The 26,455-nt window shown below is 36.3% G+C and overlaps 1 protein-coding gene across 2 annotated transcripts in view; it reads left to right on the top strand.

Annotated features, from left to right (window-relative positions):
* RIC8B (RIC8 guanine nucleotide exchange factor B) overlaps nt 1–26,455 on the top strand; it is a 42,901-nt gene continuing 16,446 nt past the window's right edge. The window contains exons 1-4 of one of the 2 annotated variants that reach the window (XM_083366496.1): nt 1–163; nt 2,393–2,440; nt 9,331–9,939; nt 17,111–17,205. In XM_083366496.1, the coding sequence (XP_083222622.1) occupies nt 86–163; nt 2,393–2,440; nt 9,331–9,939; nt 17,111–17,205 (830 nt within the window). In that variant the 5' untranslated portion in view covers nt 1–85. The remainder of the gene's footprint in view (nt 164–2,392; nt 2,441–9,330; nt 9,940–17,110; nt 17,206–26,455) is intronic. The other variant, XM_083366497.1, reaches the window with a different exon arrangement.

Here is a 26,455-nt window from a genome sequence, read left to right as displayed (position 1 = left end):
AAAAAAAGAGGCGGTGGTTGCTGGCGCTGCTGCTGCTTCCTGCCGGTGAGAAGGAGCTGGCCGTCTGGCCGCGCCCTAATCAAGAATGGCGGTGGAAGCGGCGCTGGCAGCGGTCGGAGGGAGAGACGGGGCTGAGCAGGTCCTGAGCCGCTTCAATGAGCAGGTAGTGACAAGATTCCGCTGGTCCTCGCTCTGTTAGCGGCACCGCCCCCCTTTGTCAGCCGGTAGCCTTCGGGGCATCCTTCCCATCTTCCGCCCTCCAGGTGCTGGAGAAGCAACGCCCATAATTCCCGCTTGGATTAAGTCTGGCGCACTGGGGAGAATGGGAGTTGCAGTCCATGCATCCTTGCATGACGCTAGGATAGAGAAACCTCTGAGGGAGTCCCTGCCCCTCCCGCCCTGGGCATCCTTCCTGAGCCCTTCACTAGGGTCTGGGCTGCCTAGAGCAAAGATGGACCCTCCCTTGCTGCTCTCGAGCGAAGCCGGTTCTTGCACCCCACCCCGACACTCCAAAGCAAAGTGCACAATCTGGGTAATAGTGCATAAGATTGCCACCTCCTTACCTCTTCCATGCCATGCAATGCTGCGCCATAATTACCTTTGTCTAATGCAGGGGTCGGCAACCTCGGCTCTTTTATGACTCGTGGACTTCAACTCCCAGAATTCCTGAGCCAGCTATGCTGGCTCAGGAATTCTGGGAGTTGAAGTCCACGAGTCATAAAAGAGCCGAGGTTGCCGACCCCTGGTCTAATGGAAAGCTGACCTTTTTTGTTCTGCCAAGCATGAGCATTCAGTTCTGCCTATCATCCACACCAAGGATGTGTTTTTTTCCCCCTAGGCTTAATCCATTTCTTGTATCTTTCCCAGTAATAATATTGTTTTCTCTTATTTTGAGCCAATGCTATTAAATTCTACCCATCATGCATTTCTGCCCAACATCCAGTACTGCCATGGTGATCACCATCACTATTGTAGGCTGTAATTTCTGCTATTTCAATATATTTTTCCAGAATATAATGCATAGATTCTCAAAAAAAAAAATCCCACTTCCTTTAGGTTCACGTTACTTCCTCTTCTGTGTGTGCAGACGAAAATGCAAGCTTACGCAATGAATTCAACAAAGTCTGTACCAAAAATCCATGACACTATTAACCACAGTAAAGGTTCTATAACAGTTAGAATTATAATTTTTCACTTTGTGTAAAAGTGACACTTCTGAGACAAAAAAATTGCCAAACATTAAGTTCCATAAAAACAAGTAACTGATTTAATTTTTCTCCAGGATCATATTTTACACCTTTTCTCTTTCAGCTTTTCTCATTTTTAGGATTTGGGTTTTCTTTTTGTTTTTTTTTTATAATTTGAAGAATGGAAAGCAAAATTCCTCATTTGCTTAGATATAGACCTATGTTTGTTTTTCTGTTATGAGTTGAGTAATTAAGTTCTTCTACTCCTTTGGGTACTCCTCTACACAAAATTACCTTCGGCAGCCCACCCCCACAGGTAGTTGCTTGGCTACTAAAAAGACAGCTCTACCAACACTGCTAATCAATACTGTGTGATAGTATATTGTGAAGATAATTGAAATGTCTAGTTAAAGTAATTTGCTAGGCCCTGGTTGAAATATCTATTGCTTGATGGTGATCTCAAGAATTTTTCTAACTTGGGTCAAAACACATCCTGTAGTTTGTTAGAACATATTACTACTTGCATTATGTAGTCCCAGATGTTTGTATGCGGATTAAAATTTGAGATGCTTCTTGCTACGTGTTTGATGCAATAACTCTTTCACTGCTGAATATTTTAATAGGCATATTCACTTCTAGCTTCCTTTTTGTTGCCATGGTTAATAGTCATGGTAACCTGTTGTCCATGAACTCATACTTTGTAAAATCCATCTTGGCACTGTCTTGATAAGGGCCTTTTGCTAATAGCTCTATTGTAATAATTCTGATAGAGCAATCCTGTATAAACCCCTCTGAGCTTGATGGGGTTTCATTCTAAGTACACATCCTTAGTATTGCACTGCCAAGAGTATTAAGGCTGGCATTTCAGAGGATGGTTTGTCAACTGGCTGGGGAAAAATCACTAGCTGTGCAGTCCTAAGTGGGTTAGGGCTGCTCTGTCCAACATGATCTTTTGTAATTGTAAAAGAAATGTATTAAGCCTCAGTAACTGCCTCAGATTTCCATTTCTCCAATTAAACATAGGTATAGAAGGCAAATAAATTGCTTACTAATCTGTATTCATGTTTAATTCAAAACTAACTCAATTTTGCTAAAGGTTCAGACATTGAATTAAAGTTTGTTTTAGCAAAATAAACTGCAAGTGTGTACGAAAAATGTATATTCACCATTTTTTTTTAAAAAATGACTTTTGCTTATCTCTTCAGAATAGGGCTACTTTCAAATTTGAGTCATCAGATGAAGAAAAAAGAAAGGTAAGCATGTTAATTCTGGACATCAAACTGTGGGTACATGAAAAAAATATTATGATATATGAAGTTTGGTTTGATTGAATAGTACCCATGTGACTGAAGCTGACAGCTTTTACATCAGCAATACAATTATGTTATTGTACTTGAAGGTATAGGGAAAAAAACATTTTTCACACATGGCAATTGAATTGATAATACCAATAACCAACATTTCATTCCCAAAGAGGAATCAGGCATCCTAAACACATATGATCTCATGGTTCCGACAGATGAAATTCTTCAAAAGAACTTTGAGGCATTGTTTATCTTAAAGAATCTTTTATTCAAGAAACAAAGTATTGGTGCTACATAGTTAAAGCCAAAAACTGAATTCCTGTCTCCTGGGCACAAAGTAGCAGAGCACAATTCCCTCCTCATAAATCACATTCCCCAATTAGTTTGAAGGTAGGCTTTCTCCCCAGCTCTCCAGCCCACCAAATCTTTATCAACTCTGGGTGCAATAACCTTGGATTCCCATGGCTGAGTTATTATTGTTATGACTAACTGGACTGTCATCCACATTCCCCCTTCCAGCATCAACTAACTCTAAAAGCGAAAGAGAAAAGATGGCTACATTCCCATCTGTTGTCAAAGCAAGAACATCCAATGTTAGCAGCGTTGACATATGAGTTGTTTAATTTGGTTGTTTACTTCTCAAGCTTTTTTGTTTAGGTCATGCCTGGAGACTAAAAAACGTGTAGTTATTTAGTTTACTTTTTGCACAACATGCAAACTGGGTTATTGTTGGTGATTCAGGATGGTGACTGCAGGCTTATTCTGTACTGTACCTAGGGGATCCCTAGCCTACATTTTCTAGTAACTATAGTTTCATGATTTTTTACATTATATGCAGACTTGTCCCTTTTTGGAAAACACTTACATGTACATTGAGTTTCTCTGGTTGTGGGATCAGTACTCCAATCATAGAAAAAAGAAAAATGAAACAGACAAATGAAAATTGTATCCTTCAGAATGGTGTCTGCAGATGGTTGGTATTGAGAACAAGTGTTTTTTTTACAAATTTTATTGATTTTCTAATATTTGTTGTTGTTGTTAGTTGCGAAGTCGTGTCTGACCCATCGCGACCCTATGGACAATGTTCCTCCAGGCCTTCCTGTCCTCTACCATCTTCTGGAGTCCGTTTAAGCTCACGCCTACTGCTTCAGTGACTCCATCCAGCCACCTCATTCTCTGTCATCCCCTTCTTCTATTGCCCTCAATCTTTCCCAGCATTAGGCTCTTCTCCAGTGAGTCCTTCCTTCTCATTAGGTGGCCAAAGTATTTGAGTTTTAGCTTCAGGATCTGGCCTTATAAAGAGCAGTCAGGGTTGATCTCTAGGACTGACCGGTTTGATCGCCTTGCAGTCCAAGGGACTCGCAGGAGTCTTCTCCAGCACCATAGTTCAAAGGCTTCAATTCTTTGGCGCTCAGCCTTTCTTATGGTCCAGCTTTCACTGCCATACATTGCAACTGGGAAGACCATAGCCTTGACTATACGGATTTTTGTTGACAGGGTGATGTCTCTGCTTTTTAGTGTGCTGTCTAGATTTGGCATGGCTTTCCTCCCAAGGAGCAAGCGTCTTTTAATTTCTTGGCTACAGTCCCCATCTGCAGTAATCTTGGAGCCAAGGAAAATAAAATCTGTCACTACCTAATATTTCTAATATTACATTCACATATTTGAAAAGCAACGTGATGGCTGGGTAGTAGTAATTCATTATATACAGATATCATTAGTACAGATTTCAAATTGCTACCATAAACATTTCCTCTCTTTTTCCCTTCATATATACTGTCTATTTGTAGGTTTAAAGACAAGTTTTATCCTATCAGTCACATAGAAAATAACTTTCTTACATATATCCATAGTTTTTAGTTTACACATATTCTAATTGTTTTAACATACAATCTTTTAGACAATCAATGACCTAATAGATTTTTCAGTTTTAATTTCCACTAACAATTAGATTTAACGTTTGATATTTATCATTCCCAAGATTTTTAGTATACTCCCAATTCATCTATCACCATTCCTCACAAAATCTAATATTCAAAATACACATCCCATTTACTTAACTTCTCACCCTCTATGTCAACAAATTAAGGATACAATATGATATCCTTCCTTTTTGCTAATTTTCAGTTGTTTTTTTTTAAGTAGTAATCAAAATTTCTTTTTATTTCAATATTTAATACTTCCTCTCTTCCTCTTTGTATCTGCTATCTCTTGCTTAAACTGTTAATTTTCGTTTTTAACATTCCATATAGACCTATTTATTACTTTCAACAATAGTTTTTTAGCTTGTCTACATTATTCACGTTTACATGATCTTTATGTACAAATCAATATTCAGATTATCTATTAATATTTATACTGCTAAATTTTAATGACCAATTTTTTTCCTTTATCTCAGTTCATAACAATGTCTTGAGTTCAACATATACATCTTAGCTATTTAAGTACATTCTGTTTCAGATTTCAATAAGACGGTTGAAATTTCATTCTTCTTGAGTCTCATTCTGGCTTTTTTCCTTTGCGAAATCATCTTCCATGTCCTTGTTTTTGGGTCATCGAACCAATGTCCTTGTAATGTCACATATATTATTTGATGTTGGCAAAACCATCCTGTCACCATTTTTTTGAGATCTAGTAGGTCGTCTCTTTATTCTTCCATATCGACGTAGTTGTTCTGAATTGTTTGTCTTCACATCCAACTGTTCTTTTTCTAGATCCTCTAGTTCCTTCTAAGTTGTATAAGAAACCTTTTCCTTTTTCCAAGTTGTCAATGTCTTTTCTGGATTTTCAAATATTAATATTTGTTTAATAGTAGATTCTTCTGTCATCGTACTTGAATGTTTCATTTTTTCTATTGCATTTTGTATGGATGATTCTTTAGTTGTGGTCAAGGTTTGGGCTTTCATATCTGTCTTCTTGTTCCTTCACGTAGCCTCTTAGTATTTCATTGGTTGTGGTAAGAATTTGGATTAGTGTTTTCAACATAGAGAGAATTTGTTGATCTTCATCCATAAATAATTTTTGCTCCTGGTCTTCTTCCGTATTGGTATTTTAAGCTAAAGGCTTTACCTTAAAAAATCCAAAAGAGAGATTTTTTTTTCTAGGTAGAGAACACAAAACCTTTCACAGCTGTTGTTTCAAAGTTCTCAAGGTTATGTATCTTATCTATTTCCCTGGGCAGTCAGCCAGGCCCCTTTTAAAGTTTCTCTTTGAGTCCCAAAGTTGTCTTAATCTTTTCAGTTTTTCTTTTTTCTTTTCATAAGAAAGAATCCAGATTTCCAAGAGAAGTAGACAATGAAAAATAGGAAATAAAATTTTTTTTCAATCCACATGCTTTGAGAAATAAGGTTCCAATTGGGATTCAGTTACTTTTTCAACATTTAAAATGCCCCTGGGTATTTAGTCGCCTCTTTCTGGAGGGAGGGCTGAAATCCCCTTTCCCTCACTGCAGGGGGGAAAATGCTTAGCAGCTTAAGGAGGTACAGAAAGTAAATAGGGTGTAAAAGAGGTAGATCTTACCCATAGCAGCTGTGTGACAAACTGGAAGTCTCGAGAACAAGTTTTACTATCCTCAATTTATGACCATAATTGAGCCCAAAATTTCTGTTGCTAAATGAGATATTTGTCAAGTGAGTTTTTCCCCATTTTACAACCCCTTCTTGCCACAGTTGTTAGGCGAATCACTGCAGTTGTTAAGTTAGTAACATGGTTATTAAGCAAATCTGGCTCCCCCATTAACTTTGCTTATCAGAAGGTCAAATAGGTCATCACATGACTCTGGGACACTGCAACCGTCACAAATATGAATCAGTTGCCAAGTGTCTAAATTTTAATCATGTGACTATGCAGATGCTGCAACAGTTGTAGGTGTGAAAAACGGTCATAAGTCACTTTTTCAGTGCCATTATAACTTTGAATGTCACTAAGTGAGTGGATGTAAGTCAAGGACTGCCTGTAATATTTTCTTAGAATAAACAATATTAATCCAAATCGTCCTATTTTATTAGAAGTAGACAGTAGAAAAAAATGTAAAGGAATGTTTGTAATGTTTTTTATTGCATAACCTGTTAACATAATCAAAGCCTTCTGGAAGGTATTTGGGATTAACATTCTTAAATTGGTTATTTAGCATTTCAGAAAAAGCCCACTATCTAGGTTTTGGTGAATCTAGGAAATAAATATTGGGAAATTGATGAGAGCCCCAATTCCAAAAGACATCAAGCTGTTGGATCAGAAGAACAAAAGGAAACAAAATTTATGGTTCCTTTGAGAGTATCATAGTGTACTTAAGAAGATGGAAATTATAGGCAAGTCTCTGAATAGTGCAGCTATAAAAACTCAGCAAAAGTGTTGCATATAAAGGAGTTGCTTTCTGCATTGCTAGCATCTAATTAATGTTTCATAAATCTGAGACCTTTTGCTGTTCCCAGGAGTTAGCATTTTTCACATAAATCCTAAGCTTCCCTCAAACTTGGATTTCTTTTAACTGTAAAAAGTACATATATATGTAGTAGGACTGATACTTGTGATTTTTGCAGAAAAGAAGGCTGCTGGAAAAATAAATTCTTAAAATAGGAACAGAGTATAAACACATGGTATGAGGCTGCATGCATTCTCTAGAAACTGGGGAAGAGATCCAAAAAGCATATATTTGCAGATAAGCAAATTGTAACTGGTTAATTAGCCAGTTCCTGGTTTCTTTCCTCTTTATTTTTGCTGTTCTCACCTGGGTCTCATTTGAGGAAGTATATTTCTTATTAAACCCAAATGACCAGCATGTGTTTTAAAACTTCACCAGAGGAATGTTTATGATCAAAAACATTAAACATTATACTGTAATATTTTCAGTATTATCCAAAGGTAGAAAATCCATCCTTCTTGGTTGTTTTAACTAAATACAAATCCTCTTGGTGTGTTTTAATTTTATATGTAGTTTGTACAAAGAAGCAGTCTTTGGGCAGCAGTTACCATCCATGTTCTCTGTCAAGCAGTCATGTTAATCTGTTGGAGCAAAAGTCACAAATCATCCTGGTGTCCTTTAAAAACTAATCCATTTATTACACCAGAAAGTTTCATATGCCAGACAGCCCACTTCTTGATTCATCAAATCTTGTGGCTTTCTCTAGACCAGGCGTGTCAAACTTGCGAAGTATCGTGACTTTTTCCCCATTGCCAGCAATGGGGTGGGCGCAGTTTCAGTATGATGCATCCAGCCTGCGGGCCGGCAGTTTGACATGCCTGCTCTAGACAGTGGCAAATTACAGTGATCAAAGATCAGACCCTTTGCTATTTCTCGTCTGATTATATTCTGATCATACCATTCTAAGATAAGCCTTCCCCCAAGCTGGTGTCCTCCAGATATTTAGATTAAACCGTCTCAGATATTTGCATCCAGGTTTGGAAACACCATGTTAGACAGTATAGTTAGGCTCAATGTGGAGAATGAATTTGGGCATTGTATTTTGTAAATTATGATTTATAGCTTAGCACAGTTTATCAGCCTAGCAAATTAATTAACATACAGTGGTTTATCTGGGTAGGATGCTTTTTTCTTTTTCTTTTTCTTTTTTTCTTTTCCCATTCCTTGCCTACCTGAACTCAGTTAAAATTGTGGTTGCTAATGTCAAGGACACTAACAGCAAGGATTAGGTGAGGTCTTGTAGCTTCACTTTGTTCTGTGCTATGTAGAATCAATAGTGGGAATGATGTTGACTTTCTACAGTCTGAGTTGAGTTATAAAGAAGCTGGAAAGGGGAGATCAGCTAATTATTTAATTTATTTGTAGAGTTCTTATGTACTTCATTATAACATAACTTCCTAGTTAAAAGCTACAAGCCTCTATTGAGTTCAATAAATTTAAAAACATTTGATGAGCCTCCTACTGAGGAGTTAATCAAAATCAATTGAGAATTTAGGATTGGGATGTTCCTGGGACAAAAAAAAACCCTCAGCATAACGAACTACAAAATCTTAAAGCCAATTGAGCATGACACAATGACAATTATTTGTGTAGGAGGCAAGGAACATCATGTACTTGGCAAACAAATCTTGGTGAATCCAAAACACTGTGGACTGCCTGGGGTCTTATATTTTGTTTTCCAGTTATTAGACCCTTTTTGCAATAATTGCTTGTTTCTAAAGAAGAGACACACCAAACTGTGGAAGGAGTTTACTGCAGATCAGTTTTATTTTATTTTAGTTTCATTTACATAGTTTTGATAGTAATAGCTGCCAAATTCAGCTAGATTGTTGTTATTCTGTTATTTCTAAACTAAATCTCTGACAGTTACATACAGTATATAATACAGTGTTTCTATTTGGTTGACAGTGATTATTCCCAGCACATGCTTGCACAAAGGTAGCAAAAACAACACCAAAAAAGCACAAGAGTGAAATGGATCATAGTTTGGATATAAGCCTTCTTGATTCGAGCAGAAATCCATAGGGATGAACTGCCTATAGATATTACTGGAGAAATACAAGTTTTTAACTGAGATGTGAGAGTTTTCATCTCATGAAACGCCAAATGGAGCTGAGAAATGGAGAACAGCCTAAAAACTGAATATAAACATTCTGATTCTGGAACATACTTTCTATTCTTTTAGTCATTGTCTTTGTAATAACAGTATTATGTTCAAAATAAACAAGATTTTATATCTGGTTACGGATGGGAGTTGGGTTTTTTTAGTGATACTTTCAAGACTTATTAATAACTTTCTAGCAATAAACCAGGTAGAGGACACAATAAACAAACATTATGAAGATCATTAAAACTTTGTGATTATGGATTTGTATATTCCAGAGGAAATAATATTTGATTTTCCATCTTCTTTATTTAGCAACTATGTGAAGGAATATTGCAACTATTAAGCAAAGATATAAACACATCCTATAGAGTCACTTGCCTAGAAGCTCTTCGCATTCTCTCAAGAGACAAGAAAGTCTTAGTTCCTGTAATGACAAAGACCAACATGCAAACCTTGATGAAGCTAGCAAAACTGGATACTTTGGAAGATCATTTGGAGGATGTGACTGATTTTCCCGTCATAGTGGAAGCTTTAAAATGCCTTTGCAACATTGTTTTTAATAGCCCAGCTGCCCAGAAACTCAGTTTAGAACTGAACTTGGCAGCTATGCTTTGCAATCTTCTGAGAAAGTGCAAGGACCAGCAATTTGTGGAAGACATTAAGTGCTTTGATCTACGACTCCTCTTCCTCCTTTCCCTCTTGCACACAGATATCAGATCCCAGTTGCGTAATGACCTCCAGGGTTTGCCCCTGTTGACTCAGGCCTTGGAAAGTGCGTTTAGCATAACGTGGACAGATAAATACATCACAGCTGAAGACCAAGAAATGCCACCATTGTCTCTTCAAGAAACAGATTGTGCCATTGAAGCATTGAAAGCTCTCTTTAACGTCACTCTTGACAGCTGGAATGTACACAGTGAGGTAAGGCTTGAATTGAGATCATTCCGATCATGTTTCTGTTTGTAGATTTCTGCGCTGATGTTTATGGATGCAGCTGTGTACAGCCCAAAGATGCAGGCAGGCCACAGACAGTAAGTTTATCCAGAACAAACCACAGGTAGTCCTTGACTTACAACAGTTTATTTAGTGACCATTCAAAGTTACAATGGCACTGAAAAAAGTGACTTATGACGATTTTTTTACACTTACGACCACTGCAGCATCCCTGTGGTCATGTGATCAAGATTTGGATACTTGGCAATTGGTTCATATTTATGACGGTTGCAATGTCCTGGAGTCATGTGAACAGCTTTTGCGATCTTCAGTTATTCATTTTGCAATTATTCACTTAACTGCGGCTAGAAAGGTTGTAAAATGGAACAAAACTCACTCAACAAATGTCTCAAGAACATAAATTTTTGGCTCAATTGTTGTTTTTTTTACAAATTTTGTTGAATATACAATTAAAAACAAAAGTGGACACGTTGCAACTTCCCTGGCTTCAACATTACTATTAGTATTACCTTATATAAAGAAATAAATGAAAAGAAAAAAGTTACACTGTGCATATAACATCTATGAGTTTTCTGGTGAACAGTCTTTCATTCATCTACGTTGTGATTAAGTATCTTTCAATTCTATCCTGTAAAAATTTCCTAAACTATCAACTAATCAGTCGGTATTCATTCCAGCATTCCTCCTTAACTCTAGCCATTTGTACACATTGTTCCAAATTTCATAATAGTCCGTTTCGGTTTTGTTTTTGATCTCTAATGTTAACCTATCCATTTCAGCGCAGGATAGGAGTTTGCTTATTAATTCTTCTTCGGTAAAGGTTTCTTTCCTTTTCCATTTTTCAGCGTAAGCCAATCTTGCTGCAGTCAAAAATGTGCAGTACTAAGTATAAAGATCCTTTGCTGAATTTATTGTTAATAATCCCTAGTAGGAAGGTTTTGGGTTTTGGTAGATTAGATTTTATGCTCTGGAACACTTTCGAGGATTCACTAGGTACTCACGGCAAAAGGGTAGTTGTGAAGGTGTCCCACTAATTCACCGCTATTTCTGTCCAGCTGACAGCTGTCATTTCTTCGCGGCCGCCATGTTGGGCCGTCTCCTTCTCCCGGCCGACTTCTCTGATGCTTTCCTGCTTTTTACAATTCGGACCGCCATCCAGAATCGTTCAGCTGGGCGCCTCCTTTTCCCATCTCCCTCTGAGAGATCTGGGGCTTTAAAAAAACAACTGGGCACAGAGAAATGGCTGTGGAATCGGCGCGCTCATTCAGAGCAGCGTCTCAACACAGCCATTCAGTTTGTCAGCTGGCTCCGCCTCCCAATTTTTGGCTCAATTGTTGTCGTAAGTTGAGGACTACCTGTATGGATGGATAAAATACTCAGTTGCTTTTTCATTCCCAAATGGCAGCAATTTAGTTCTGTTTCAAAACATTATCTCAACTAGTGATGGAAAAATCAAAGGATATATTTACTCTCTATTTCACTGGCTTGCAAATAGCATAGCCAAAAAGTACCGAACTACTAATGGAAAGAATAGCTCTTTCCTTTACTTGTTTATAAATATTTCTGATAGGTATTCCCATAGCTCCTAGTTAAATATGTGCATTTATTTCACTGTGTACATGCAAAAACCAAATTAATTAGAACATCAAATTGTTGCAAAGTTCATTCATGTCAAATTTATATACAACAAAGAAACCTTAAATGAATAGATAGATTGAGGCAAAGATCAGTAGATTAGCATTTCAGAGAAATATATTGTAGTGTGACATGAAGAAAAATAATACTTAAGCTAATAATTCTGATTCCAGAAATTACATACTTCCAATAAACTATTTGAATGCTAAATTTTATTGTGTGTATTTTGACAACATTCTGCCATCATTGATGCCCCAAACAGAAAAGTCAAAAGCCTACATAAGGAGAATGCAAGTTAAAACTATGATCTGAAACTGAAACTGCCTGTGTATTGATGAATTATAGTTTCCATCATTGGTACCTTCATTCCTTATATTGATTGAGATTGCTGGATGTTGAAGTAAAGTATGTCTGAAAATCAGTAAGTTGTCAGCTCTCAGTGTTCACATTATAGAAGAGGAAAAAATTAATTGGAAAGTAGGGAATGGAAATTTATTATGAATATCAATCCAATGTCTGTCATTTAGTGGTGCAATTTTTAAAAAAATTAAAGTAACAGACATTCTGTATTTTGAACATCAGTTTTGGGTAATATAACAAATAGATTCCTTAAAACAGAGCTATCTTATTCTAATAGTAGACTAAACATCTCACTATATTTTTAGAAAACACCTTGCAATTTAACTAAATACATACAGTTGTATGCAAGAGGTTAGGCATCTCTGGTTAAATTGTACATTTCAGGGAAACCCTAAGTACTGATACAGCCTCATCTTACTTCAAAATTAAACATTACCTCTTTCTGCAAATTTGAATGTGAGTCATTTATAGGTTCAAAATAAGACAATAGTGAATATGATATATGCAGAAGTCTCTTATAAATTTTTAAGTACAAGAATAAAAATAATACAGATGGAACTTAGATAAAGAGGACAGAATAGAAAGAATTAAAAAGTGCAAGAAAAAAGTAAAAGAAAAGGCAATGTATTAAGGAAAAAGAAAAATGTATAAAGATGTGACTTGCAGTATTCCTCTCATAAGTAAAAATAAAAAGTTGTTTAATGGTATAAGGTTAAACAGATACTGTATCTCTTCATCTGATATTCCATCTCTTATATATAAGTAAATCCATAAAACATCAACTTTTCAAGTCGGACATCAGCAAAAAGTCCCTAAAGTGTTACCAGAACATTGCCAAAAAAAAGTCTTATTTTAACTTTGATCAAATAAACAAACTTTATATTCTTTCTATTTATGTATAACAATCTTAATCTTTAATTCAATGAAACATTTGTAGGATTTTATTTCTCTTCAAAAGTGCTTTTTCAAGAGGCAACTGGACTTTCTTGTTTTTCTTTGAACATGTTTCATTCTCATCCAAGAAGCTTCTTCAGAGCTGAACAAGCTTCTTGGATGAGAAACAAAACGTCTTCAAAGAAAAATAAGAAAGTTCAGTTGCCTCTTGAAAAAGCTACCTTTGAGACAACCATGACCTGGATAGACTTTTATTTTTCTTCAGTTTTTCTTTATCACAGTGCACAGATTCCATCAAGGCTTTAACAAACCTCTTTTGCACATATAAGGAAACATTTTGCTGGTCATTCTTTCAGTTTATCATTTGTATTTTCTTTTTAATTTTTAAAACTTCAGACAGTTACTTTTATATAGTGTCATTTTTTGGGTAAAGTGTCATTTTCCAAATCATTGTCTTGCCCTGTCATTTATAGTTCTACATTCTTTCATTTATCTTGTCATATAAAATTTGTTCCACATTCTTTCATTAACATTCTGTAGACATAGTCTATCCATAGAAGCAGACATCATTGTTGACGATGTTGATATTGTAGTTAATTTCTGGCTCCATTCTTCAATGTTCTTTTTTGTTATAACATTTTATAAATTCCAATATGAACATCAGACTTGTATTTTTTTTCTTCGGCTTACAATCTTTAATCCTTCTAGCGCCCAGTTTCTAAAATCATCATTTATCTTTTGTTGTGATTTGTATTTGTCAAGATAGGCAAAATTGTTTCCTAAAGTTTTTGTTTTTTATAGTTAATTCCAAAATCTCATAGTAAAAGTCAATATTCCAAATTTCTCTGGACTCTTATAACATTTTAGATCAAAATCTTACTTAACTTTTTGCAGTACATTTCAAACTCTTCTTATTTATCGCCCTTTCCCGAAGGACTCAGGGCGGTTTACAGGGTATTTAAAACAAAGATCGATACAAAAGTTAAAAACAATTAAAAAAGATTAAATCAATCCCTGAAAAAATAAAAACCCCAATTAAAATTAAAATTATGCTTGTAATTAAATTTTCTTTTTTTTTCAGAGCTGGATATAAACTCACCCAATAAGTCTTTTCAAATTTGTCATTTTAATTAATTTAATTTAATTTAATTTATTGAGATTTCTATACCGCCCTTCTCCCAAAGGGACTCAGGGCGGTTCACAGGGCATAAATATAAAATGACAATACAAAAATTAAAAGACAATTAAATCAATGCCCAAGTTAAAACAAGAATAATAAAACAAACCTATAAAAACCCATGTACCCCCATCAGGCCAGACCCGCTAGTTCAAATAAATGGGTCTTCAACCCGTGACGGAAGGATCGGAGGTCTGATGCCGTCCGGAGCTCAGCCGGCAGTTGGTTCCATAATGCCGGAGCACCCACAGAGAAGGATAGTTAATAGGCCATTTTTGAAAGTAATTAGTGAATTTTGCAATTTTAATGTACTTTAAAATGCTGTGCTGCAATTACAAACAAGATGGCTAATCCTGTCTTCCTAATAATAATCCTCCTGGCGTTCAAATTGCAGAAAACTGCTGTCCTGCTTTCCCTTTGTCAGGCGCAGCCATCCAAAGCACATGTGGGCAATCTCCCATCCTCTCCTTATCTGGAGAGTTTGCAAGGAACTGGTCTTCTCTTCAGTTCCTTGGCCTTTGTCTCATCTTTACTTCATATTCATATTCATATTGAGCCTTGGTGGAGCAGTGGGCTAATGCCTCCTGAAGTAACATCAGCTGCCTGCAATTAGTGCAGGTTCGCGTCCCACCAGACTCAAGGTTGACTCAGCCTTCCATCCTTCTGAGGTAGATAAAATGAGGACCCAGATTGTTGGGGGCAATTAAGCTGACTTTGTAATAATGCCGCTTGGGGTGTGTGTGAAATCCCTAATAAGCAGGCATATACATAGAATGAAGGCTACTGCTAAGCTTGTAAACCGCCCTGAGTCTTCGGAGAAGGGCGGGATATAAATGGAATTAAAATTAAAAAAAATAAAAAATATTCAGTTCACCATACTACCCCAGACATTATGGTAAAATGATTACTTTCCAATTATTGCCTTACTAAAACATTCAGCCTCTTTTCAGCTTCAGTGCATAGCATCATCTTTAAACAATCCAACTCCATTAATTAACCAAATTTAAAGTTAAATAATGACTTTTAGATATCTTTTAAAAGTGATATAGGGCAAGTAACAGATATTTTGAAAAAATATGAACTCCACATTTTAGATCCCATGTTTATTTATATATTTATATATTACTGTTTTTTTTAAAAGGTCAGCAAGGTTGGTGCTGATCTAACTTCACTTGGAATACTGTTCCAAATGAGGGGAACAACAATGGAAAAAGTGTAGCATGGCTGTAACACTGCTTCAAAGTTGGCACTCAAAGGATATCTCTGCCATCTCATTGGACAAGCAGGAACAGCTGGGAGAAGGTGGTCTAACACAGGGCTCTCCAATCCCTGGTCTGTGGACCATTACAGCATGCCAGCAACCGGTCTGCACAAACAAGCAAAGCCCCATCTGTGGGATACAGGCAGCACACAAAACCACACACGGAAAAACCTCTCTCCATGGAACCAGTTCCTGGCGCCCAAAAGGTTGGGAACCTCTGGTCTAACATATATCCCCAACCCAAGATATGTAATTAAAGGTGACAACCAGCAACTTTAATTGCATTTGGAAGCCAACTGGGAACAACTTCTCAGTTCTTGCAGTTAGCATGCCCTTAGCTACTCAAACTTCATTCTGGACTAGTGTACCTTCTGAGTAGTCTTCAAGGGCAGCCCCATACAAATATATTGCAATAATCCAATCAAAAGATGACCGAAGCATGAGTGACTGTGAATAGAAGCTTTTCATTGTTTCAGTTACAAAATGCTTATAACTGGTGTGTGAGTTGCAAAGGTCCTTCTGTAAGTCTCACAGTAAGCAAAAAAAAGAAGAAGAAGCAGCAAACAATGCGTTAAATGCTAAATTTTCAGAAAGTTGCTGCATCTAAATGTTTATTCTCTGGAGGTTTTTATTCCATCGTAGATTCGTTGAAACATATGACTTGACCAGAGGAGGGAAAACTTTTATTGTAGATGGCAAGGCTGTATTTGAAAAATAGCATTTTCTCAGTTCAGAATCTCATACAAATCATTTAAGAATGGCTAGTTAGATTTTTCTTTTTTAAAGAGAAAACTGGTAGTACCTGAACTAAATCTATGGGCAAGATTTAGTTCAAAAAAACAAATTCAGGGGCAATGATAGTATTCTGGATCAAAGCCGTTGTACTGTAATTAATCCCTTGTTAAGACTTCTATATAAGCAGATGCCATTACCATTAACAGCTCTCTCTCCAGATAGTTGAACTTGTGGAAACACCTTTATCATTTAGAAATACCTTTATTGCATGTAGAATAGCTTTCTGCATGGTGAGGTGCACTCAGATGATGTTTGTCAGTATTTCCAAGGTCAGAAAATGGTAATATTCCCAGCGTCTGCACATGTCTGCTGTAATCACATGTTTACTGGTTAAAGGAGAAGGAGAAGTCTCTAGGGACAAAGGAGGAGCAAGTCCATCCCAGAAAGGGGAGGGAAGAGGAAATACATCTTAGGGTAGGAGGGTCTGACTGCCCACATTGTAATTTCTCCAAAACAGTCACGTGGTGGCAGCACAGATAGATCCCTGGACTGAAAGTCTCTAGGGGAATGAATTAGGAAGACGTGTGGGCCATCTTCTGGAGATTGGTCAGGTTCATCAACAGTCCAATATGGGTTGATGGTGGCAAATCTGCAATTTTACTTCCAAATTTTGTTGTGTAGTATTAGTTACTCAGGGAATAGCTAGATTAAAGGTGACAAGTAGAAACTAGAAAAAATAGAGCTAAGAGGCTGGATCCTGGCATTTATAAGGATTGGTTACTTTATTTAAGTCTCATTTAATGTTGAAAAGAATGATGGACATAAGTGACATAATCCTGCATGAATAACAGCGCTGTGGAATAGGGCAGTTTATGGGATGGAAGGAGGCTGCTACCTTTCATGAACATGTAGTTTAAAACAAGAATAATCCAAAATATGTGCATCAAAAGCTTTCAGATTGATAAGGATTCTACAGTGTGATTGTCTTCTTATTTTATGTCTTTTCATGATTTTGAATTTCTGCTTTGGAGCCTTCATAATATAATATGTTCCTCTTTATAATTGGATTTATACAGAATGATTCTCATGAATTTCGTTATATGACTGCCATTCTGCGTCATTGCTTATTGAGTCTGGGCCCTACCGAAGTTAAAACTGAAGAATTACACAGGTTAGTGAAATTACAAATTCAGTTATTCTTAAAAGGACATTCTAGTTAGGTTTGGTTCTCAGCTATTATATCTAAATAACGATGAGTAACTTAGTGCTTTTTGTACATAGTGGACAGCTTCCATAAGTTTTAATATTATGATTAATCATATGGATTCTGAAATGATTGGTCTCTTCTTAAAGTAGTCAATTCCAGGGACTGTACAAAAGAAAGCATGGCTGATCATCTGAAATTTTGTTTAAAACTGAATTAATATAATGAGAGCTTGTTTGTTCAATAATGTATAATGATTTATGTTTTACTCCAGTGGTAATATTGTTATGATACAGACTTGTCCAATATCTTCCAAGGTATCATTTTTTCCTAAACATTTTAGAAAAGAATTGTCATTATTACAATTTAAGGATTTTTTTCTGTAAAGTTTTGGTTTTAGACCTGTTGAAGCTAGCCACATAAAAAAAAACTTCAAAAGCCACCTGCAAAAGCTTCCAGTTTTTGAAAGTAGGAAACTGCAGGATGTTTATGCAGTTAATGAATTTTTATCATTTATTTATTAGGTGAGCCCAAATATAATATCATTCCAGAGTCCCATTAGATGATCTAGAAGGGACCTAAAGCATATCTAGTCTGTGGGCGACAGGCAGAAAGTACTGGAGACAAGTATCTCACAAGCCCTGTGGCATGCAAGACTTTAAAAGTAACAACTTGCATATTGAATTGCATCCAGAAACCTACTGGAAGCTAGTGTAGCTCTCATAGCAGTGCTGCTACATGGGTGTATCACAGAGTGCCCAAAACTGCATATGCTACCACATTCTGGACCAGGTCAGGTGTATCTTCCAAAAACTTTACACATAGACTGTATTTTAGTGTTGAACTGAGAAGTAAAGACATTAATGAGTAGTGAGCAGTACAGAATATCACCATGTTGGTTACAAACATACTCAGGGTGGTTGGATGTGTACAAAGAATAAAATTCAAGCACGGTGGTTGGGTGTGGCATCAGATACAAAAGAGGAACAGGATGGCCAAGGATGATCAAAACGTCTTCATATAAGTAACAGTGGCACAGAAAAGATGGAAGGGATTCAGAATTAAGAGACGCTGGGTTGTGTGACTCAGCTTTCAGCTGGTTGGTTTCCAGAGTAGTGAGCAGTAACTCCCATGGGTACATTTGGTGCACAAGATTAAATTATGCAAAGCCCCTTTTGACCACAGTTTGTTAGGAGCCACAAGGAATCTTAAGTTGAACACCAGCTCTTTCTGGGGTAGTGCTACTCCATCCAAGTTAATGATGGAAAGGCCAGATCCAAGGATCAGGTCCTGACCCACAGTCATTTTGTTTTAGGGTTCACTTGGAAGGTTGAGTTAAAACTCATTCTTCCCCATCCAGATTTGCATAGCCTCCAATCATGAGAAAGAATCTCAGAGGCATCCTTTGGATAAAACTGGTTTCAGAAGTCATAATAATAGTGTATTTTCTACAGCTTTTCCCTGAAAACCCTGTACATTAAAAACTTTAAAATGAACATATATTAAATCTTATTTTGTACATCAGATACTTGATTCATTGTTCTTAAGTTATCACAGTAAAAGCTCTGTTTAAACACTATTTTGAAATATGTACATTATTGCGACACTTATTTATTGCTATTGTTATTCTAATACAAATACCTGGGAGATAACCTAAACTTTTCATTGCATAGCTCTTCTTTGTTTGGGAGAGCAATTGTGAAAGACAGGATTTATATCCAGGTAAGAACTTAATAAAAATCCCATAGTGCCCAAATATTTAAAATTAAGATAGTTCAGTGAAGTGGTGTACCTGAGTGACATAAAAAATGTAGACTGTTTGACAAAGACCTCAATATTCATAAGTTACTCAAAGATAAATTCAAATAATGCTTGTTTCACATTAAATACAAATCAATCAGCTGCTTCTTAGCTTTTGGCTAATATTAAATGTAAAATAGATCATGGAAAAAGCCTCTGCCTAGACCTTGGTGAGCTGTTGAATGTCAGAAAAGTGTGGATGGCGAAGGATCTAATCTTATCCATTCATTTGTGTTCTAGTTCCCTCTTGTAAAGTGATTCTTTCAAGTATGCCTGGAGGGTCTGAATTTAATTTTAACTGTGAATGGAGACTTTAAGGTATATTCAGATATTACTATATAGTTTTAATAATTTTTAAGAAACAGTACTATGTTTAGAGGATAAATCTGAAGGAAGGCTCTTTTTTAAATCTCTCTTATGAATATGAATTTAAATTAATAAAAGTAGAATATTTATCTTATTAATTTAAATTTGTATTTATGGAGACATTTAAAATTATTTTCCCTTCATTAATTAAGAATGAGTATAGTAAAGAGATTCTTTTAGTTCTGTGCATTCTATCACATAAAATAGCCAAACTTCAGTGAAATAAGTTATGGTAAATGCCATGTTTGCCCATTCTGAAGATTTTAATCACAGCTTTCGCTAGTGCTAAAGTGTTGTTTGCTTTCACTTTTGCATATCAGGAGGGGGCTGAGAGCCTGAGTAGGTGGATGTCATGTCTCTGTGATTAATGATCTTTAGGAAGCTGAGAGAGAAAATAATATACGCAGCATTTCTACCCCCTGGAGAAGGAATGCAAACACTATTGTGCCGATCTGTGCATAGTCAGTGACTTCCTGGTAGGTGGAGAATTTCATACACTCCTCTGCCACAAATAAAACTGTCAGGTGGAGTGACAAAGTTCAGAAAGCCAGACTCCAGTTATTGAAAAGAATAACTCAAGCACAGTGATCCAGAAAATTAATTTGGTAGGTGTTTGAGAACACCATTGCTTCATAAGAAACTAGCAAAAAGAAATGATCCAAGCTTCCTTTATTTTTCTGAATTAAAATCCTATTGTTCTTGACCAGCCCTTGTTTTACTTCAAGCAGATTATTTTGTAAAAAAACCAAAACTCAATCCCACGTGTGTTAAGCATTTCAATTTAGATTGGTTCTGCTTTAAGAAAGTTACGGTAAATAAGAGCACTGGCTGAAGAGACAAAATACTAGTAGACAGATACAATTGCACCCTAGTAAAATTCTTGCTTTAAGTGAAATAAGGGATCCAAATACAGCAGTCTATAACTCTTAACTAATATCTGAACATAACAATACTAGTATATAGTTAGGTGAATCTGTTTAGGCTTACAGAGAAAGTTAATGGACTAAATGAATTGGAGTGGGAGGGAAATGTGATATAAAATGCAAGAATTCTGAAACTGCTAACTAGCAGTAGCTTTACAGATAGATATGCCATACTGTAACTTACAGTATACATAATATACATCATAATAAAATCCAGCATAACAAAATCTAAAACAAAAAAATAAAAAAATAAAATGCAAGATATGATAAAAACAGGTTAAAACAAAATCTTATACAAAACAGAGGTTCCGGTTTGCCACGCGGCCACCATGGACAGCTGGGAGACTTGCTGTCCCCCGTCCAGTTTTGCATTGCTGCGGGGCCCTGAAAAGGGCCGAAAGTCACCCCAACGAGGCGACCAGCAAGGAGGGGCGTTCACTGGATCACGGGAGAGCCACAACTCTCCCGCTAGACCTAGCGATCCCTCCAAACCAGCGGACAAAAGGACTGGCCATTATGGCTCATCCCTAGGTTGTGAACAGGTGAAGTCACATTTTCCACCAGGCAACTTTTAAAGCAGCGTGGAAGAGACTGGGTGAGATCTACCTCTTTTACATCCTAACTATTTTCTGTACTTCCTTAAGCTGCTAAGCATTTTCCCCCCTGCAGTGGGGGAAGGGATTTTAACCCTCCCTCCAGAAAGAGCGGCGACCAATTACCCAGGGGTGTTTAAAACATTGAAAAAGTAACTGAATCCCAATTGGAACTTTATTTCTCAAAGCTTGTGGATTGAAAGACTTTTTTATTTTTTATTTTTTACTTTTCATTATCTACTTCTGTTGAAAATCTGGGTTTTTCCTTATAAAAAAGAAGAAAAACTGAAAAGATTAAAATAACTTTGGGACTCAAAGGGAAACTTTAAAAGGTAGAGGCGACACCGTGTGGTCAAATTTGGTATTTTAATCTGTTATTCTCTAGGGGCCTGGTTGACTGCTTAGAGAAATAGATAAGATACATAGCCTTGAAGATTTTGAAACAACAGCTATAAAAGGCTCTGTGTTCCTTACCCAGAAAAAAAACTTTTTCTTTCTTTTGGATTTTCTAAGTGTAAAGCCTTTAGTCTAAAATACCAATGTGGAAGAAGACGAGGTGCAAAATTTCCTTATGAATGAAGATCAACAAATTCTCTCTATGTTGAAAACAATAATTCAAACTCTTACCACAGACAATGAAAAACTAAGAGGCTATGGGAAGGCACAAGAAGACAGCCCAGATAGGAAAGCCCAAACTTTGACCACAGCTAAAGAATCATCTATACAAAATACAGTAGAAAAAATGAAACATTTAAATACCATGACAGAAGAATCAATTATTCAACAAATATTGACATTTGAAAATCCAGAAAAGACACCAACAACTTGGAAAAAGGAAAAGGTTTCTTATTCAACTCACAAGGAAGTACTAAATACAGCAAAAACTCCAAACTCATGGAAAGAAGCAATCATCTCACTAATTCCTAAAGAAAACTCTGACCTGCATTAAAAACTATAGGCCCATTTCTTTACTGAACACGGATTACAAGATTTTCACGACTATAATGGCAGAAAGATTAAAAAAATATTTAGCTGAATTTATCCATACTGACCAAAACAGCTTCTTGCCTAAAAGACAAATTAGACATAATGTCAGGATCATACTAGACATCTTAGAATATTATGAATTACACAGCAAAAAACAAATGGCATTGATTTTTGTTGATGCTCAGAAAGCGTTTGATAATGTCAAATGGAATTTTATGTTGACTCAACTCAAACAGATGGAATTCGGGGGGAAATTTATAAATATGTTTAAAGCAATATATTCCAAACAAGAAGCAAAAGTAATCACAAACAGAGAATTAACAAATAGCATTCAAATACAAAAAGGCACGAGACAAAGCTGCCCACTATCTCCTCTATTTATCCTTTCTTTAGAAGCACTCACAAGAATAATCCGAAAAGATAAGCTGATTAAAGGATTAGAAATCAGAAAAGAGACATTTAAATTACAGGCTTATGTAGATGATTTAGTTTTCATTCTGGAAGACCCCTTAGAATCTGAAACAAGATTATTACAGGTGCTGGAAAATTATGGAGATGTTGCGGGATTGAAGATCAATAAAGAAAAAACTAAAATGTTAGTTAAAAATATGTCCAATTTACAAGAAACTGAGCTAGTAGAAAAAATTAATATCCAGACATCTAAAAGAGTAAGGTACTTGGGGATCCAACTGTCGGCAAGATGTATTACACTCAAAAGAGAAAATTATGACAAATTAATAGACCAAATTACAGCAGACCTGGACAGATGGAAAAACTTGCAGCTCTCCTTTATGGGGAGAATAGCGACAATCAAGATAATCACTTCCCAAATTACTCTTTTTATTCCAATGTGTACCAATTTCATTTTCATTTCATTTCATTTTATTATATTTGTATACCGCCCTTCTCCCGAAGGACTCAGGGCGGTGAACAGGGCATATATAAAAATACAGAATACAAAAATTAAAAAGAATTAAATAGTAGCCCAGCTAAAACAATCAATAATAATATAAAAATCCCCATTAAAACCCCAACACATCCCCCATCAGGCCAGGCCAGCTTGTTCAAATAGATGGGTCTTCAGACTGCGTCGGAAGGAGCGAAGGTCAGGTGCCATCCGGAGCTCGACCGGCAACTGATTCCATAAAGCCGGAGCGCCCACAGAGAAGGTCCTCCCCCTGGGGGCCGCCAGCCGACATTCTCTGACCGGAGGCACCCTGAGGAGGCCCTCTCTGTGGGAACGCACAGGGCGGAGGGAAGTTGACGCCGGCAGCAGGCGTCAACTTCATTTCAATTAAATTAGGGAAGGATTTTTTTAAAAAAACTTAAACAGAATTACATCCAAATTTATCTGGCAAAGTAGAAAACTGAGAATTAAATTAAAATTATTACAGGATGCAAAGGAAAGAGGAGGGCTCGGCCTCCCGAATTGGGAAAAATATTATCAAGCAGCAATAGCGGTATGGATAAAGGATTGGATACACTTAAGGAACAGAAGACTACTAGCATTAGAAGATCATGACATGCAAATTGGGTAGCATGCTATAATGTGGGATGGAAAATATAAGGCTCATCAGTACTTCCAGAATCATCATATTAGACGGGCACTATTAGACGTATGGATAAAAATTAATTATATAGAAATCCCCAAATGGCTATCCATATTAGAGATATTCATGCACCCCAAATTCATAAATTTAGGAAGAGTAATCACATGTAAAGATCTCTTAGACGAAAATGGAGACCTGAAAACAAGAAAAAGACTATTAGAAGATGGTATAGAGTTGGAATGGTGGGCATACTTACAAATACAGTCACGATACAGAAAAGAACCAGGGATAAAATTAGAGCATACACAATTAGATAAAATCCTTCTAGGAACAGAAGACCAAATGATAAGAAAGATGTATCAATATCTATTAGAACAAGATTTGTTAGAAGAACAGGTAAAAGAAACAATCTTAACCTGGAGTAAAGATTTTGGTTACAGTATTGACCTAGATAATTGGCAATCACTATGGGATAGAAACAGGAGGTTAATGCTAGCCACCTCCTATAAAGAGAATCTGTACAAGATGTTTTATAGATTGCACCTTTCCCCTACAAAGTTAGCAAAAATAGATAAAAAAATCTCACCAACGTGCTGGAAATGCAGAAGGCTTCCAGGGACTTACTATCACATGTGGTGGGAATGTTCAAAAGTGCAAAATTTTTGGCAGCAGATAAAAAATTGGTTGGAAGAAATATTACTACAATAAATTGATTTAAAACCAGAAACCTTATTAGGGATTATTAATGATAAACTCAGCAAACATCTTTCTACTTATTATTGCATATTTTAACTGCAGCAAGATTGGCATATACCCAAAAATGGAAAAGAAAGGTAACCCCCACTGAAGAAGAAATAATAGATAAAATTTTACCCTGCGCTGAAATGGACAGGTTAATCCTAGAGATTAAAAATAAAACTGAAATGGAGTATTATGAAATTTGGCAAAATTTGTACGATTGGTTAGAGATGAGGATCGCTGAGATAACTATTGTTTGATTAGTTGATAAACTAATCAATTATTATTAGCACCTATATCAGGACACAACTGAAAAATATGTAAATATAACGCTGATGACTGAAAGACAGTTTACCAAAAAATTTACAGATGTTATATGTACAGTTTGTTATACTCTGTCCTGTCATAGAATATATTTTAAGTTTTTGTTTTTTCTTTCTGTAACATAAGGTAATACTAATAGTAGTGTTGTAGCCAGGGAAGTTGAATCATGTCCACTTTTGTTTTTAAATGTACATTTAATAAAATTTTCTAAAAAGAAAAAGGAAAAGGTTTCTTATACAACTCAGAAGGAATTAGAGGATCTAGGAAAAAAACAGTTGAATGAGAAGATAAACAATTCAGAACAACTACATCGATATGGAAGAATAAAGAGACGACCTACTAGATCTCAAAAAAATGGTGACAGGATGGTTTGGCCAACATCAAATAATATATGTGACATTACAAGGAGATTGGTTTGATGACCCAAAAACAAGGACATGGAAGACGATTTGCAAAGGAGAAAAGCCAGAATAAGACTCAAGAAGATTGGAGTTTCGACCGTCTTATTAAAATCTAAAACAATATACTTAAATAGATAAGATGTGCATGTTAAACACAAGACATTGTTATGAACTGAGATAAAGAAAAGGTTTTGGACAGGCCTTTTTTTCTCATAGAACACTCAGAATGGCATTCCGGCACCCTTTTATTGAAGAAGAAGAAAAAGCTCCCTCTATTGGCTTTAGGAGTAGGCAATCTTGGCTCTTTTTTATGACTCATGGACTTCAACTCCCAGAAATCCTGAGCCAGCCACGCTGAAGGGAAAGAGAGAGGTTTCCAAGCTGAGCCATGCTGGCTCAGGAATTCTGGGAGTTGAAGTCCTTGAGTCATAAAAGAGCCAAGGTTGCCTACCTTGCACTAGAGGAGGACATTAAAATTATTTACAAGGTTACTTCTTTAGGAACTAAACTTTTAGAATCTAAAACAGCTAATTCAAAAAAGCCAACAGGAAAGAACCTCACACTTTTCATCTGCTTCTGTCTTTTGGAAGGTAAAATTAGATAACAAAATAATCTATTTCCTATGTTAACATCTCTGCAATGAAATCAATAAAAGTAACAGGAAAGAAATGAGAAACATTTTTCTCAATGTAATGTCTAATTTAGCTGATGCTAGAAAAAATAGTATCTTTTGTACACTCTTGAAAACTATTTTGAATCTATAACCATCTATTACAACTAAACCACTTTAAATTAAACAATTCTTAAGAATGAAATATTCTTAATTTGGACTTTACTTTTACTGTTTGGACTGTTGTGTGTTTTGAAAAATAGATTATTTAGAATCTAGTTATGTTGCACTTCAGTCTTTAAATAATTAACCTAGTATATACATAACAATATATAATGTTTTCCATGGTGAGCTTAACATCAATAACAACATTTATTAAAAAGGCTAAAATAATTTCTGGTGGTATTATCTGTACATTAATTTTGTTTAGTCACAATCTTTCACTTTTCACATTCTGGACAAGCAGAATGCTAGCAAAAGATGTTACATATGTGCATAAGTGTAGTCAGTAGCATATGCCTTTTTAAAAATATCAAACATGCAAAGAAACAAAAATAAGTCCAAAATATCTGTATTACATCCAGAAATGCCAACTTTGCAACCAATATTTCTCATCCATAACTATGGCACCCTAAGGATACCTGCATACATGCAAATACTTCTCTGGGATCAGTAACACAGCAGGGATTGCTTTTTCCTTCCAGTAACAGATTGTTGGGAAATACCAAACATGGCCTTGAGAATTCCAATGTTTGTTACAAATTTTTCTGGATGTGGTTGGAAAGAGGCTGTTTGGCACCGGAGACCACTGCCATGAGGAACACAGCTCTGGGTCGGAGTTCAGAGCAGCTCCGGGTGGGGGCTCAGCACGGGCCACAGCGTGGCAACTGCAGGGAGGGGAATCCCCACGGCGGCTGTGGGGAGG

The sequence above is a fragment of the Vipera ursinii genome, assembly GCF_947247035.1.
Source record: "Vipera ursinii genome assembly, chromosome: 6".
In the NCBI taxonomy this organism is placed as follows: domain Eukaryota; kingdom Metazoa; phylum Chordata; class Lepidosauria; order Squamata; family Viperidae; genus Vipera; species Vipera ursinii.
The sequence above is the reverse complement of the archived record's forward strand: the minus strand, read 5'-3'. Positions and strand labels throughout refer to the sequence as shown.